The sequence below is a fragment of the Nycticebus coucang genome, chromosome 13 (assembly GCF_027406575.1).
Source record: "Nycticebus coucang isolate mNycCou1 chromosome 13, mNycCou1.pri, whole genome shotgun sequence".
Classification (NCBI taxonomy): domain Eukaryota; kingdom Metazoa; phylum Chordata; class Mammalia; order Primates; family Lorisidae; genus Nycticebus; species Nycticebus coucang.
Window position 1 is genome coordinate 93,215,978 of NC_069792.1, and position 17,569 is coordinate 93,233,546.

Consider the following 17,569-nt stretch of genomic DNA (forward strand, 5'->3'; position numbering starts at 1 on the left):
AGAGTTCTGAACAATGAATAAAGCAGAGGTCCACACCAGGTGGCTGGGAGTCCAGAGGAAAGAGACTGAAGCCTGCATGGGAGAACCACAGAAGGTGTTAGACAACTGGATGTGTTGAGCTGATTTTTGACAGTTGAAAAGGAATCTTCCAGACAGATGAACAGGCAGAGGGAAGGGCATAGTGATAGATTTAGGGGAAGCTGGATGTTCCTGGAGGCCCTGGGAGGCTGGCAGCTGAGCATGCAGAGAGGAAGCAGGTCAGCAGGTGTGCTGGGGCACTGAGAGCCTCAGTCCAGCTTCAGTCTCAGTTTCTCTGCCAGCAGCAGCAACGGGGGCAGATGTGGGAACAGAAAGGCAGGGGATGAGGCCAGATGCAGGAGCCCAGCAAGAGGCCTTGCTAGCCATTCAGACAGAAGATGAGGGGCACCTGACTGAGGGAGTGGCAGTGGGTGTGAGGAGACCGTTATGTGGTGTGAGGGTCCCCCAGCGGCTGGCCTGGGTGGCTGCATGGCTGGAGGTGCTGTCCTGGGTTGGGGCACTGAGGAGTGAGCCTGGGCAGCAGCTGCTGAGGTCAGACTTGGACGGTTGGCTTTGCAGTGGAGAGATGGGGGAATAATTATTTGGATTCAGAGATGAGAAGAAGCTTGAGAGTCTGATCTGGAGACGGAGCTATGAGAGGCATCTGTGCTCAGGGGCCTGTTCCAACGGAGAGGATGATCTTGTCCAAGCAGAGGGCAGGGCAGAGCCTAAGAGCATGGTGCATTGGCGATGGGGAGAGGAGGGCCTGTGCAGCTGGGAAGGGGACAGCCACAGACGGCACACTGGTCCTCCTGTAACCGACACATGCCCACCCGGCTCTACTTCCTTCTAGGTCCACGATGCCCGCTGCCATTTGATGCCTCAGAGTTGGTTGGAGGATCAATCCTGTGTGAGAGTGTCTTGGGTCCAGCAGGGGCTGCTGTCCAGCAGTGCCAGCTGCTGTGCCACCAAGGCTACCGGAGCATTTTCCCACAAGAACTGCTAGTGTGCAGCCTGGAGAGTGGACGCTGGGAGTCACCGCCTCCCCAGCTACGAGCATGCCAGAGTGAGTGTCCTCTCAGGGCTAGGGCTGAGGCCAGGGTGTGGACAAGTGACTGCTTCATTCCCAGCCCAAATGCAGCACTGTGACGGTAAGCCAGGTGGCACCCAGAGAGGAGAGAGGGCACTGCGGAGTATGTTCTTCGGAAGGGGCAGATGTGCTTCACAGAGCCCTGGAGTTAGGCATCTGCTCCTTGGGAGAACTGCCACCACTCCAGCTCTCCCAGGGTGTCTTGGATTAAAGACCAATATTTGGAAAGTGGGTGCTCCTGCCCCATGAGCCTCTCGCCCAGACCACAGGGATATCCAGGGCTAATGCTTGGAGAGGCCCTGGGCTTGCTGCAGGTGTCCAGCAGTTCTCATGACCGAGGCCTGGGCTCTATGTAAATACCAGCCCTTTCCCAGGGCTCTTCACAGAGCTCCTGTCTCCTGCCTACATGCTGCACCCACCTGACACACACATAAGCATGTGGACACGGCTGTGTGGCAGCACCAGCCTCAGACTGCATCTGCCTTGGCAAAGCCTGGCTGTGTTTACTCACAGCCAGACAGGTCAGGGCAGACAGCTGGGATCTAGCACTTGGTCCAGCCAGTGCAAGGGTGGGGCATCTGGGAGAGACACCCAGACCCTGGGACTGACTGCCACAGGCTCAGGGTGGCTGGCAGGGTGACAAGACAGTATTTGTTGTAGAACACTCTGGGATATGGAGGGTCTCCATCCAGCGTGACTTAAGCTGAAATCAAGACCAGAATGGTCACGACTGAATCTAGAGCAGGGACTTCGGGCGAGAGAGGTGTGTTGATCTCCTCAAGATGAATGTAGAGTGCTGTGTATGGCTGTGCAGGTTGTGCAGTGAACAACCATTCTCACAGTCCATGGTGTCTACTCTTAACCTGAAAGACCATTTAATAGGGCTCTGTCTATACACAAGATAGTTTGGAACATTTTCCCAGGAGAATGTCCAGGACCCCAAAATGTAAAGAACTCTGGACAGAGGCAGGGGCAGAACTGAGCTTGGTGTAAGGTGCTAAGTAATTTCAGAGGCAAGCCGTCATGGAAGGAAATATCTAGACTCTGAAGATGACAATACAAAATGGCAGTGCTTGTGTGCTTCAAGCTAAAATAGGTAAGGGTTATTTTTGCAGGGGAAAAACCCAAACAAAAGAATTGTAGAGGGCTGTGGCCTCCATCTGCTGACCACTGGGGTTTGCCTGCAGGGCCCCAGCTGTGGCAGACCATCCAGACACAAGCGCACTTCCAGCTTCAGCTCCCTCCAGGCAAGATGTGCAGCACTGACTACGCGGGCCTGCTGCAGGCATTCCAGGTCTTCATAGTGGACGAGCTGATGGCCCGTGGCTTCTGCCAGATCCAGGTACTCACCTGGCCTTCTCCACAGCGAAGGCGTGGACTGAGCTCAGGGCCACTGTATCAGTATCCCAGGCCTTTACCAACCTTGCTGAGGCTCCCATCGGTCATCTGTGGCATGGGGGTCCGAGCCCCTTCCTTGGAGGGCCGGGTTAAGTGAGGTAACAGAGCCAAGCTTACACTCCTTACACTCTGCCGAGAGGTTAAGATCAAAGGTTCTGGTATTAGCAAGGATTTGGATCCCGGCTTCACCACCTATTGGCTGTGGGATCTTAGGCAGTCTCTTATCCTCTCTGAGGCAAATTCTCCATCTTTAGTGTGGAGTAATGATAATCTCGGCCTCTTAAATTTGGTCCTGACATTAAAGCTGCTAATATATTTTTTTTTTTTTTTGGTAGAGACAGAGTCTTACTTTATGGCCCTCGGTAGAGTGCCGTGGCGTCACACAGCTCACAGCAACCTCCAACTCCTGGGCTTAAGCGATTCTCTTGCCTCAGCCTCCCGAGTAGCTGGGACTACAGGCGCCCACCACAACGCCCAGCTATTTTTTGGTTGCAGTTTGGCCGGGGCCGGGTTTGAACCCACCACCCTCGGTATATGGGGCTGGCACCTTACCGACTGAGCCACAGGCGCCGCCCCGAGCTGCTAATATTTTTAAGGCCCTTCCCACAGGGCCTGACCACCAGAACATGTTCAAAGATTGTGCCACATTGCCTTTGAGAGTACTAAGTGTCTGGCACACAGCAGGTGCTCAGTAAATGACAACTATGTGACACCTATATCCACTTAACCTTCCTCATGGATATAGCACAGATGCAGGGGATAGTAAGTGCTTGGGGGCCGGGGCTTAGGACAATGACACCCTGTGCCCATATTGTCTGCGTAGGGCAGCTTTCAGGCCTCTGTCCCCATCAGGAAGAAGATAGTCAAAGCTCCCATGCTGAGGCTGAGGGCCAGGGCCACTTTGACTCTGCATTGTGGGTTGGGGACAGGCACCTTCACTTTCCTTCCAGAAACTTCTTCTGTTTACCCTCTATTATAGCCAAGTTCTTGATAAACTAACTTCCCCTGGGGCCGTAGATAGATTCTCTTGTGATGTTAATTTTTGCCATGGTCTGAATATATCCCTCTAAAATTCATATGTTGAAATCTTATCCCCCAAGGTGGTGGTACTAGGAAGTGGGACCTTTGAGTGGTGATTGGGTCATGAGGGTGGAGCCCTTATGATGAAATTAGTGCCTTTATTAAAACATGTCCTGCCACAGAGATCCCTGTACTCTCCACCATGTGCGCAAACACGAGAAGACAGCCGTCTGTGAAGGGAGATGCACCAGACCAAATTGTTAGCACCTTGGTCTAGGACTTCCCGGCCTCCAGAACTGTTTACAAGCCACCTAGTCCATGGTATTTCATTATTTAGCCCAAACAGAGTAAGACATCATTGGTAAGAGGGCAAGGTGAAGAGGGAAAGCTGGAGCTTGTGTTCTACCCTGGACGTGTGCACTGTCCTCAGGCTAATAAGCCTTACAACCCTCCATCTTTCCTCCCTGCCCTGATGAGCCCACAGTCCACCATTCACAGACATCCAGCAGGCACCACTCAGCTGCACTCAGGCTGGGAGGAGAGACCCAGCCGTGTAGCCAAAATGGAGGGGCTGAAGGATGCTACCAGGATTCAGCCATGTCCTGCTGGATGTGTGTGTGGAGAAGGTGCCTGCAGAGTTGGCTGAAGTTGTTTCACCTGTGAAACATAATTAGGAGAGGCTGGCCTCCATGCACAGAGCTCTGCTGTTCCTCTGCATGGGCCTCTGTATGCTGTGCAGCCACGGCAGGGAATTTAATGTTCCAGAACCTTCTTTACCTCAGGTGGGGAAAGCGGAAGTACCATGCTCTCAGCACCTGAGCTAATGAGGATCGAAGGAAGTAGCATAGGCCAAGTTCTGACTCCTGTTTTCTTGAGCTGACAGTGTCTGTCTCCATGTAGGTGAAGACTTTTGGCACCCTGGTTTCCATTCCTGTCTGTGACAACTCCTCCGTGCAGGTGGAGTGTGTGACCGGGGAGCGATTAGGAGTGAATGTCACATGGAAATCACGGCTGGAGGATATCCCCGCAGCCTCTCTTCCTGATTTGCATGACATTGGTATGTTTTCCTACAGCACTGACTGGAAGACGCTGGGCAGCCTGAGTCTCCCTCTCCTCATCTGTGCCAGGATGCCCCCCTGTGAGAATCAGCGGCAACTGATTACTTTAAAATAGATAAAAAGCAATAGAGTTCTGGTCAATAGTTTCCTAGAGTTAAATAAATCCATAGCAAAAAGCCCAAGTATGCTCTTGTGAACAGCTTCTAGTATTTCTCTTGACTTTTGTGTACAGAAAGCATGAAGAGGCTAACGGTGGGGTGAGGGAGTCTTTATATCACCCACTTCCACCTATAAAACATTTCCATTCACTTACACAGTCTAAAACACAGTTTTAGGCAGTTAGGGGATGGATGAGCCAAGAGAGGAGAGAAATCTGAGGTGCAGACGGGCCTTCATGGTGGCAACGTGAGCACTCCCTGTGTCTGGCTCCGAGCTTTCTGGCAAGTCAGCAAATGCTCCGTGTATTTCTGACTGGAGAACAGGACGCAGCTCCTCTCCATTTTGTCACTCGGGGCCCAAGCAACTGGGGGGCAGGACTCTCTGGAGCTTTCCTTCTCTTCTGAGAGAAAGAACTTCTGAACACGTTTCCAGGAAGGAGACTATATCTCTGTTAATTTCTGGTCCTCAGAGGAATGAGCTGTGTGAAAATATGACCCCTCCTGCCTCAGAATTAGGAATTAGGGGTCCCATTTCATCTTCGTCCAGAGAGACTGGATACTTTGGGTGTGTTTGGAGCTGCAAGGTGAGATGCTTGTTCCTGGCTTCAATGGAGAGGCAGTGACAACTGTGGTTTGGGGCACCTGGCTGGTGTGACAGGAATGTCTGCTGCGTGCTGGGGTCCGCCCCAGCTCCTAACAGGGTGAACCTTTGCTTCCTTCCTAGCAAATGCCTGTGGTCCCACAGCTGAGGCTTGTCGGTTTAGCTGAGCACTGAGGCAGAAGGCCAAACTGCCTCCTTGAGTCCTTGCCTTTCCTTTGAGCAGCCCCCCTCACCAACTGCCAGAGAGGCATGACCAGGCCATTTCTCAGAGGGAAAGCCTGAGGCTCAGAGATGTTCAGTGCCTCATCAAAGGCTGAAGGGGACAAGTGTCTGGACAGTGCACCTTAGCTTAGTGACCGAAGACATGATCTCCTGAACCCATGAAGGTTGTATTGGAGCTGCAGAAGTGACAGGCCAGGGGACCTGGGTTGGGGTCCTACTCATGCTTCTAACCACTGAGTGACCTTGAGCCAGTCCATCCCCACAGTGAGGCCTCAGTTTATCCCTCTGTAAAATGAGACACCAAAAGATGCCTGTGTCTCCAGGCAGCTCTGCCCCCTTGACTCTTCCTGGCTCTTTCAGAGAATGATAAGGTGACCTCTGTCTTGTCCTGTGTCTTACAGAGAGGGCCTTAGTGGGCAAGGACCTCCTTGGGCACTTTGCAGATCTGATCCAAAGTGGCATGTTCCAGCTGCATCTGGATTCCAACATTTTCCCAGCAGACACCTCCATCCGCTTCCTCCAAGGGGACCACTTTGGCACCTCTCCCAGGACATGGTTTGGGTGCTCAGAAGGATTCCACCGAGCCTTGACCACCAGTGAGGACAGTCAAGACCCACTAGGGTGTGGTAAGTTCACTCCCTCTCTCTGGACTGCTGTTATAGAGCCATGTGAGGCTTGGGTTGAGACCTCCAGAGCTCTGGAGAGAGTTGAGAATCTTTCATTTATTCAATCCACAGACATTTTCAATCACTCACAACGCATGGGCACATAGAACCATTTATTAGGTGGCAGGCAGAAGTGGGGACCTGAGTTGCTGTTCCTGTCACTTCTTGATGAGTGTGGAGCCTGAAGCCTGTGCTGTCTTCGCGGAAGGCCGATGTCCACCCTCTACCCTGAGCAGACATTTCTTTGCTTATGGCAATATGCACAGTCTCCAAATGGCCGTTTATCAGCACAGGACCTTACAACTCAGGGCAAGTGACCCTGATGGAGGCTTACGTGGGGTGCCTTTGCCTCTGCCCCTGGGCAGCTTTGGAGGCCACTGGAACACAGCTGCACATTCCTCTCATGGAAACTGCGTTCATCTCCTATGGCCCCATAACAAATTACTACAGATTGTGTGCCTTAAAACAACACAAATTTTTTATCTTAAAGTTATATAACAGTGGTTCTCAACCTTGCTAATGCCTCCTAAGGCTGCAACCCTTTAATACAGTTCCTCATGTTGTGGTGACCCCCCCAACCATAAAATTATTTTCGTTGCTACTTCATAACTGTCATTTTGCTACTGTTATGAATCATAATGTAAACATCTAATATGCAGGATGTATTTTCATAGTTACAAAGGGGTCACGACCCACAGGCTGAGAACCGCTGTGGGTTTAAATTCCAACACAGGTGTTAATGGGCTCAAGTCCAGGTGTGGGCAGGGCTGTATTCCTCCTGGAGGCCCTCAAGGAACTCTGTTTCCTTGGTTTTTTCACTTTCTGAGGATTGCCCGAGTTACTGGACGGGTGCTTGCCTTCCTTCATTGTGAAAGCCAGCAGTGGGGCAGCTCTCTGACCCTCTTCCCTGGCCAAGCTTCCTTTTAGTCACTTTCACTCCTAAGGACATGGCAATTACATGCAGCTGCAGGATCAAGGCTACTGCCCCTATTTTACAGTCAGCTGATTGTGGACCTCAGTTCTATCTGAAACCTTAACTTCTCTTTGCCAAATGACCTACCATATTCATGGGTTCTGGGAATCAGGATGTGGGCATCTTCGGGTCCACTGTAATATCCACTGCTGAAGGTTCAAGGATCTCATGATGAGGAATCTTCCTCCCATGTGGAGTGAGACAGGAAGTCATTTTTATTGAGCTGAAGAGAGAAGATGTTTCTGTTATTTTTTTCACCATTATTTATATTGGTTGCAACACAAAAGCTACATGGCCTTTCCTTTTCTGAAATCCATCCAAGTTCTAAACTCCATACTGGATTTGAGATGCTGCTAAGCCCTGACCCAGAACCCAGAAACCCAGCAGTTTCCCACTGGTATTTACCAGGATTTTGCAGTTTGCAATGACGTACCTTCACTAATATTAGACTCTCACAGTAGCCCCTGGTAGCTGGTCATTTCCTCATGCAGCAGATGGAGAGGCCAAGGGTCCTAAGGAATGGGGCAGAGCAGGGCTGACTTGGGGCAGGGACTCAGCTCACCTGACTAGCAGTGGGGAAGCTGCCCTGTGGGACCACAACCCATGATCCTTCCTCCTCCCTCACCAGAGCAGCCCAAAGCAATAGGACAAGACATGGGAACCGGAGTGGATGGTGCCACTTGCCAGAGTGGGTGACACAGGGTGGCAGGGAGGGAAAGACACTGTGTCCTTGGACTTTGAACTGGTAGGGGTGTATCTGTGTGTATGTGTGTATGCCTGTATGTATGGGCGTGTATGGATATATGGGTGTGTGGTATGTCTATGTGTGTGTGTGCATGAATATATGAGCATGTGATGTGTGTGGGGGTGTGTGTGCATGTATGGGCATGTGGTGTGTGCATATGCATATGTGTGCATGAATATATGGGTGCCTGGTGTATGTATGTGTATATGCATGAAGACATGGGCATGTGGTGTGTCTGTGTGTGTGTGCACACATGTATGTGTTGGGAGTGGGCTGTCGGAGCCTGCTCTCCAGTCATCCCAGGAAGGATAATGGGCGGGGGGCGGGTGGAAGCTGCATCTGAAACTCCTGGCCTGGGGTGTCCTCTGGAGCTGAGAGGGGAAGGCAGAAACTACAGGTGGAGGCCGAGGGCAGGCAGAGTGCCTAGGCCAGCTCTGAGCCTATAAGGGAAATCCTGTCCTTTCTCGGGGGGGGGGGTCTTCCTTGTCTCCCATCCTTCAGAGGGTGGCAATCTGCTCCCACAGTTCTGTCTAGGGAACTTGATTATTAATTCCTGTCATCTGGGAGATGGGAGGGGAAGCCTAGCTTGGCTTCTCCTGAAGGGGAACCCTGCATGTGCCAAGGACTGAGGCCTGGGACCTGACATCTGGCATCAGGTACAGGGATTGCTGAGTACCTTATGGGAGCCAGGGGATAGGGGATCTTGGGGAAGGGACTAAAGGGAAGACCTCTCCTGGACATGCTTTTTCTAAAGCAGGAGTTGGCACATTTCTTCTATAAAGATCCAGAAGGCAAATACTTTAGGTTTTTTAGACCATACAGTCTTGGACTCAATGATTCAACTGAGCCTCTGTGGAGAGAAAAGTGGCTGTTCCAATAAAACTTTATTTACTAAAACAGTGACATGTTGCTACCGCTGTAGTTTGCCAGTCCTGGCTCTAGGTAGAATCTGCATTCTGATTTTCAACTGCTATGGGCTTTTACTGACTTGCAGAGACCTGTCAGTCCCACCACTGAGCCTCGACCCCTCACCCAGACAGCAGGAAATGTCCAGAAGAGAAGTCACAGAAATCGTCCTGAAAGCCTTGGCCATTCTCGGTATCAATTATAGTATCTGTCACTAGATGAGTTTCTGATACATCAGGCCTTACCAGCCCTCACTGGTGATGGCCTGCTGTGTCTGCACAGCCAGGAGTTATGAATTTCATGGCATAGATGAGGAGACCAGGACACAGAGAGCTGCACAGTGTCAGGAAACTGCCCTTTGAAGTGGCAGACCTGGGCCCGAGAGTCCTGGCTCCACAACTTTCTCATTGGGGGATCCTGGCAAAGTCCCTCATCCTCACCAGGCATGATCTGAAAAGTAGGGATAATAACATCTATTTTGTGGGGCTGTGGCTTGGACAGCATGAAATAACTGAGGCAAAGCACAGCACTGGCACATAGTGAACTTTTGACAAATGGTTTTGTTGTTAAAATTGGTAGCCCTGAGATCTAAATCCAGCTCCCTCTGCCCCCAGGCCCTCTGTTCTGCCTTCTGCATCGCGGCTCCCTTCTTGGCACAGCTCTTTATCAACAGGGGTTCTAAAACCCTCCGATTCTCACATCTATCCCTCTTGGCTCTTTTCCTTCCAAAGCACATCTGGGACACAGCTGTTGTAAGGCAGAGCATTGCCCTGTGGTGATGAACCTGGGTCTGTATGTGTCCTCTCAGGAGAGTCCTGACATTTTGGACAGTGATTCGGGGGGCTTGTTGGAAGGTCCATTCCCTATGACTCACGAAGGCACAGCAACCTGGGCCCCGGGAATCAGATGCTGCCTGGGACACAGGCATTGTTTGCAGCTCTGATGGGGTCAGTTTTGTTGATTCTCTTGCCTTAAGCCCAGTGGCATGGCTTCCCCTAGAAATTGCCTGCAGCTGTCTTCATAGTAATTAGTTTACTAAGGAGGATCCCGGAGAAATTGTCTAAATTTTCTATTCTGGGTAACATAAACTTTTACTCCTTCATTATAAGTTCTTACAATAGAGCTAGTTCCCTTTGGATTATTTTTTTACATGTCTTGTTTCCTTGTTCCTTCTCTTCCCTCCCTCCCTCCTTTCTTCCTTCCTTTTCCTTCTTTCCTGCCATCCATCCATCCGCCTGCCCATCCAAGCTTTCAAAATGTAATTATGTACAACACCCTGTTGGTCCTCAGGCTGAGGCTCCAAAGGCACCCTAGTCAAGGCAGCCGGGGCAGGCTTGCTGGGGAGTGGGATGAGACAGGAGGTGGTGTGTGTGTGCGTGTGGCACATACGTGTAGCCACCTCCTTGCTGGGATGCTAACATGTAAAGAACATTCTAGAAATGGAGATGGGCACAGCAGCACTATGGCTTTATGGGGACAGTACTCATGATTCTATAGCTCAGGAATGAGGAGTGTGGGGAAAGCGGCAGGAGGTGGGGCTTGAGAGGCAGGCAGGGATGGGCCAGGACAGGCCTCCTGACACAGTGAGGGGCTTGGACTGGAGAGGGGGCCCCATGGGGGAATTTTAAGGTGAGAGTGTCAGGACCAGGTGTGGGCTTCACCTCTTCCAAAGGAGCAAAGCACGGCAGTCACTGCAGGGGCCCTGTGGGGAAGGGTTGGCAGGAGGGGTAGCGTGGTCCCGAATTTTGTGATATCCAAAACTCAAATAGGCTGAATTGTCTCATTTTATAAAGGAGGGAAATGAGGCCAAAGGGGTTTTCCAAGGATTTCAAGGGAGAGGTCTGATTGAGGATAAGCACCTGGCTGTGGCAAGTGACCTGGTGGTCTTAGAGAGGAGCCCTTGCTGGGGAAGGATGACCAGAACCCAGCTGCTGTGTCATCCTGACTTACTGAAGTGTTGTTTTGAGTGGAAAAGACTCTTGATGTCAGAGACAGAGGGAAGGGACGGGGGTGGGGGACAGCATGCAAGCACCTTGAGCACTGACAGGAGCCTCAAAGTGATTTGGGTCACGGCAGACGTTATTAATAGTTAGTACTAATTGTTCCCATCCTCTTCTCTCTGCTCCTTCACCTGCACCTCAGGCTGTGGAGGGGAACTCCAGCTGGCCCGAAAGATTTTTGGTCTCCTTTAGTGATGAGCTTAGAGGCCACATATTAAAAAAACAAAACAAAACAAAAAAAAACCCAAAGTCACAGTTCTGGGGTTGACATGCCAGAGATAATCATCAACAATTTGACTCATAGAAGTAATGAAACTCTACTTTCTGAGGGAAGATATTAATAGCTCAGGGTAGACTGAAAAAGACACTGTTGAGTTTCCCAGAAATACCAAGCAACATGCTGGCCAGAGGTAGGAGGTGATAAATCAACACTGCTCCATCTCAGCACAGCCCACTTACTTGTGCTGACCTCTCTGCCAGAGAGAGGTGCTTGGATTGGTGGACGGACCAAAAACTTTGGTTTGGAGATGAATGGATGGGGTTTAAATCCTATCTCTATAACCTCTCTTCCTGGTCAACCTTGACCTTGCGCCTTAATTCTCTCCAGTTGAGAATGGTGATGACACCTTTCTCCTAGGGTTGTAGTTGAGTACCTAGGGCACTGTACTTATCATAGTTTATAATTTTACTTCCCTGCTGCCCTTGCTGAAAAGCCTGCTAGAAAGTTATGCATAGATGTCCTGAGACTCAGCTTTCCCATATGTGAAATGGGGAATAAAAGGCTAACTCTTGGGAAGGATGAACAAGTAAAACAACACAGCAGTGACAGGCACAGAATAAATGTTCCCAAGGTAGGCAAAATTTTAGTTCCCAAATTTCACTGGGTAAAAACTCACTTGGGTCTGGTAGTTATTTGGCAAACTCCTGAAACACAACACTGAACCAAGCAAGAAAGCTCAAAGAATCTCCTTCTCAAAACTAGCCCCTTCTCTGGCCTGTCACCATCAGTAGCCAAGTTCATGTACTTTTCTTGGAGCATAGCTCCTTGCAGCCTAACTTAGAACTCTTGGAAGAACTCTTCTGAGAACTCTAGCTCTACTTGGCTTTCTGGTTTCCCAGCCCTATCAGAGGAGGACAATTAGGAGGAATTTGGAGATGGAGTCAAAGGAACAGACAGCAGAAAGCAGACTCCTATGGGTAGACTCATAGTATAACCCCAGTAGGGACAAGGTGAGGGAGGCACCAGGGTACAAAATTTAAGGAGGTAGATGCTCATTCACACTTGGCATTTCTGAGTCAATCAAAAGCCCAACAGCCCTGGAAGTGAGAACCTCCCCTGCCTCCCCTAATTCTGGGTTTGTGCAATGGAATTATTGATTGACCAATAGGCAGAGGAGCCACAGCAGGCATGTGAGATAGTGCTGAATTGTGGGGATTGCCCCATAGAGAGGGCATCCTATTTGGACAGCATAGGTGTTCAGGTTGGCTACAAAGAAGGACTTCCTCAAGACTAAAAATATCATTTGTTGAGCACATATGTGCATTTGGTGTTATGCTATGTATTTTACATACATTTTACTACATTACAGCGAGGTAGTCACATTAATGCCCACTTTATAGAGGAGAAGGTAGAGCCTCAGTAAAGTCCACAATGATATAGGTATAGTGGTCAGTGGGACTCCATCCAGTTTTCTAGATCCCAAGTTTGCACCTTCCCACCCTCAGCCTCCACCCTGCCCTTAATATAGCAATTCATGCCATTTTTCCTTTGCAGACCAAGCTCTAACTCAGTGGCCAGCTTTGTTTGGCTTGTTCCTTCCCTTCCTTGGCTAATCCAAACTCACTCCTACCTCTGGGCTTTTTTTGTTTGTTTGTTTTTTGAGACAGAGCCTCAAGCTGTCACCCTGGGTAGAGTGCTGTAGCATCACAGCTCACAGCAACCTCCAACTCCTGGGCTCAAGTGATTCTCCTGCCTCCGCCTCCCAAATAACTGGGATGACAGGTGCCTGCCACAACGCCCGGCTATTTTTTTTTATTTTTTGGTTACAGCCTTCATTGTTGTTTGGCGGGCCCGGGCTGGATTTGAACCCGCCAGCTCAGGTGTATGTGCCTGGCGCCTTAGCCGCTTGAGCCACAGGCGCCGAGCCAGCCTCTGGGTTTTTGTACTTGCTGTTCTCTTTTCTTGGAATTCCCTTTTCCTAGATCTTTGCCTGGGCTGATCCTCATCATTCTATCTCAGAGGGGGCTTCCCTCACAACATGGCCCCCTCCTGCTTCCAAGTCACCTATGTCAGAAATCCTTGTCTGACTCCCTCACCTTTGGCAGAGCAGGAGGCTCACCTGCCCTCTTCACAGCGGTACCCTTGGCTCTCAGGGCCTGACACAGTAGGTTCTCAATGGACATTTGTCAAATGAATGGGCTTTTGAACCAATTTAGGATTTCATGTACCTGCGTGTCCTGAGATGGTAACTGTAAAGCACATGTCTTGTTCTTTAGCATCACGTTTCTGCTTTCCAGTTAAGTGTCCGGAAGGAAGCTACTCTCAAGATGAGCGATGCATTCCCTGTCCCATGGGATCCTACCAAGAAGAGGCAGGTAGCTTGGCCTGTGTGCTGTGTCCTGCGGGCAGAATGACCATTTCCGAGGGAGCTTTCAGCCAGACTCACTGTAAGTCCTACAGTGAGTAAGGATCCTGCTTTGAAGAAAAACTCTGTAATGGGATGGAACAGGGTTTCTTTTCTTTTTTAAAATTTCAGTTTAATGTGAGGGTGCAAACAACTACCCTAATCTCAGAACTGTTGACAGTTTGGAACAGAAAATCCTTTGCTGTGGGGGAGCTGTCCCCACCTGGTAGGGTGTGTGGTAGCCTCAGTAGCTCTGAGATGCTGGTAGCACCCCCATCTCCAAGTTGTGACAAAACATGTCTCCTGCCACTGTCAAGTGTCTCTCTGGTAGCAGCTGGGGCCACACTGCCCATAGTGAGAGCTGCTGGGCACATGCACTGTGATCAGAGGGGCCTCCACAGGGGGACACCTGGCTCTGCACCAGGCATTTTACCTGTGTTGTCTCATTCAAGTCTCTTAACACCACTGCAAGGTAAATAGGAGTAGCCCAACTTTACAGATAAGAAGGTTAAGGCTCAAAGAAAAGAAACTTAATTGAAGTCACTCAGCTAACAAATGACTTAAATGGCCTTTGATCTTGGTTTCGTCTGATTCTGAAACTTCCGATTTTTATAAGTCAGTCATATCAGATTGAGAAGTGGAAGATATTTTCCACAGATAGCTATTGCCCTGCGTAACTCATATTCCCTTTCTGGCCCTAGACATTTGTCAGGACGTCAGGACCACTTGGCCTTCCTGTATGTCACGTGATTTCACTCGGCCTACTTACTTCACAGTCACCTGGGTATTGTTGGGGTTTTCCTAGCAAGGACTCATCACTTGTCTTGTTCTGCATCTTTTTATGTTAGTCTGAAATGATGTCAATGTGAGGCAAAGAGTTATTGCTTAAAATCTGAATAATTTTCAGAATTTTTAAAACAAGTGCTCAAAAGATATCAAATCACTTTCTTTGATGAAGGCAGTTTCCTTGGTCAGGAGAACAGGGTAATGGGATAGTATTTCCAAGAAAGTAAAGGTAAGAGGAATTCTGTAGGCTGCAAGTCTGCCATTCCTCCTAGAGAAGAAACCATTCAGAGAGTTTCTGGGCATCGCCCTCAGCGTCTGCACCTGATACCAGTCCCTGTGCTTGGAGATGATGTAAAGTGCTCTAAAAATGTGAAAGGACCACTTTGCTAAAGGAGGGTTGATGTGATACGATCCTTGTTTATGGAGGGGATATGAGAAGAAAGGCAGGGAAGTGAGGACAGAAGCTAAGGCTTGGATCAGCCAAACCAGGTTCCATCCCTACCATCACCTCTTCCTTCCATCAACACTTCCTAGGCCAAATCACCTTCTTTCTCTCAATGTCAACTCCCTCGTCTCCTCGATGGCACCAGTGATATCTCGCACCACAGTGTGCTCATCAAGCGTGTCTTAGTTCAGGTTGCCATTTCAAATTACCCTAGACTTGGTGGCTTAAACAACACTCTATTTTTCGTGGTCTGGAGGCTGGAAGTCTGAAGTCAGGGTACCAACAATACCCATTTCTTGTTGTAGGTTCCCTTCCTGGTTGCATCTTCATGTGGCCTTTGCTTGGTTCACACACAGAAAGGGAAAGAGAAATGTCTCCCCTCTTTCTCTTTTTATAAAGTCATTAATCTCATTATGAGGGCTTCACTTTCATGACCTCATCTAAACCTTATTACCTCCCAAAGGCCCCATCTCCAAACACCACCACATTGAAGATTAGGGATTTAACTTGTGCATTTTGGTGGGTATACAAACATTCAGTCCACAGTACAGCAGAAGCACATTGTTTAATATAAACAGTAAACGTTTGCAGTGTGGTTGTGCAGGTGTTAGGATGGGTGGGGCTGGATCACAGGGCACTTACTGATCCACCGGGAGCCTTTGTGTGGGTCTTTACTCAGGGCGGGGACTCTGAAGAGTTTTACCTTGGAATGTTGGGGTAAGACATGTTGCTTGGACATCTGGTGAATGACCCAGAGCCTAGAGGCCCACTGTTGACTTCTGTGTCCTTCTCTTGGCTCCAGGTGTCACTGACTGTCAGAGGAATGAAGTGGGCCTGCAATGTGACCAGGATGGCCAGTACCGAGCCAGCCAGAAGGACGGGGGCAGTGGGAAGGCCTTCTGCGTGGACAGTGAGGGGCAGAGGCTGCTGTGGTCAGAAACAGAGGCCCCACTCAATGACTCTCAGTGTCTGAGTATGTGCTGGGCGCGGTCACTGGGGAGAGGAGGATGGTCTCGGGGCTTTCTAGAGGGGCAGAGATGCATGAGATAAATTCATCTTCAACTTTTTATGAAGAAAAGTTTTAATCTACATAAGGAAGAGTAGGAATAAATTCCCATTACCAAGATCAAATCATTGTGAATATCTTTTTCTCTCTTTTAGAAATAATTGGAATGTGGTTTCAGACATTGGGAACGCTTACCCCTAAATATAACAGTTTAGGATGCACAAGAGATGAATTTTTATGAAAAGAGAACTGCTGAGGCTTCCCTTCTTGCAGGCAGCTTGCCTCAGTAGCTCAGGTCAGCATTTTCCCTCAGCAGAATGTCGTAGAAAAACTGAATGCCAATCCTTGTTCCACAACTTACTCACTGGGTGACCCAGGGCAAGTTGTTCAACCTCTCTGATCCTCAAACCCTTAATGGCTTCCTATCCGTCTCCTGAGACTCTGTGAAGGTCAACATCAACCTACGTTGTCTTCCATCCTTACTGAGTGCTCTCTGTGCACAGTTCCTATAGGGGGTGGGAAAGTCCCAGGTGAACATCCAAGTCTACCTGTGAAGTACGAAGGCACCTGCAGAGAGGAAGGAAAGAACGTGATCTATGGGATTTTCAATGGTCCAATCCCAAGGGTGCCCTTCACTGGATGATTCCCTTGCCCTTAGCAGTTTTCCCATCTGTGAGATGGGGATATTAGTGCCTTCCCAGTGTGTGTGGGGGGAGGCTTATAGGATGCACTGGCAGTGGCAGGCCCACCAGAGTACAAATATTTCAGAATAAGAAGTCTCAGCCGCGGCAGTTGCCCTGTTCCCTCCTCTGTTAAATGAGGCAGGAGGCTGGAACAGTCTGCAAGGTCCCTTAACATGCAGAGTCCTCTCACCTTTCTGCAGGGTCACCTGCCTCTGTTGGAGGTCCAGGGTTTACCTTCACACACAGGCAAGCCAGAGCCAGCCCTGCCTGCCACAGTCTCTTGGTATCTTAGTGTAAGGAGAGGGGCTGACACATGTGGGATTACTATGTACCAGACATTTTATATAGTTATCACATTTAAAGTTTATGGTAGTCTGAAAAGTTAGTTATTATTATTGCCCATATTTTAGAAGAGGAAACTGAGGCAAAGAATGTTTAAGTTCTTATCTTTATCCCATAGTTAGGATGTAATATACTTGTGTGTCTGCTGTGTGTTTGATTCTTAAATCCTTGTGTTTTCTATTACACCAATCTGTGCTTCTATCTAGATTTATTTGCTTATTCAGTAAACACACACATGTGTACAAACACATACACACACAACCTGCCTGTCCTCCAGAAAGGTTGGTATAGCTAATGACAAAATATCAGAGAAAATGCAAGTGAGGAGTTTTCATTTTCTAATGCTCAGAGCAATTGTTCCCCTTCTCTTGTGAAGAGCTAACACATCCCAAGGACGTGTGTCTGGGTGTGTGTCCCCATGGATAAATGGCAAGACCAGACAAAGTTTCTTATTTTTCTCCAATATACCTTTTCTGGGGCAGGAATACCAACCAGGGGAGTTAAAGCTGGAAAGTAAATTGAGAGATCCATTAGGTGGATCCTTGACAGATGAGGGAGAGGGTGTCCACAGAAGGGGAGCCACTTGCCCAGCGGTGATTACTGGCCATTCTGGGATTATTGCCCAAGTGCTCCTGTCAATGGCTTAGCCTGGAGGATTGTCGTGTTTAGTTTGTAGGGTATTTCATCCTTGTTCTGCCCAGTGTTCAGAGAAGACAGGACTGTTTAATAAGTGGCAGCATAAGTGCTCCTGAACCACAGGTGGGCTGTGACACCTTTGATGCTGTGTCCCTGCAGTGCTGACATTGCACTAACCTCTAGATAGACCTGC

General features: G+C 49.3%; 1 protein-coding gene across 1 annotated transcript in view; it reads left to right on the top strand.

Annotated features, from left to right (window-relative positions):
- TG (thyroglobulin) overlaps positions 1-17,569 on the top strand; it is a 231,284-nt gene that overhangs the window by 33,791 nt on the left and 179,924 nt on the right. The window contains exons 17-22 of the mRNA XM_053558250.1: positions 872-1,084; positions 2,296-2,450; positions 4,427-4,583; positions 5,967-6,191; positions 13,372-13,521; positions 15,512-15,682. Of these exons, the coding sequence (XP_053414225.1) occupies positions 872-1,084; positions 2,296-2,450; positions 4,427-4,583; positions 5,967-6,191; positions 13,372-13,521; positions 15,512-15,682 (1,071 nt within the window). The remainder of the gene's footprint in view (positions 1-871; positions 1,085-2,295; positions 2,451-4,426; positions 4,584-5,966; positions 6,192-13,371; positions 13,522-15,511; positions 15,683-17,569) is intronic.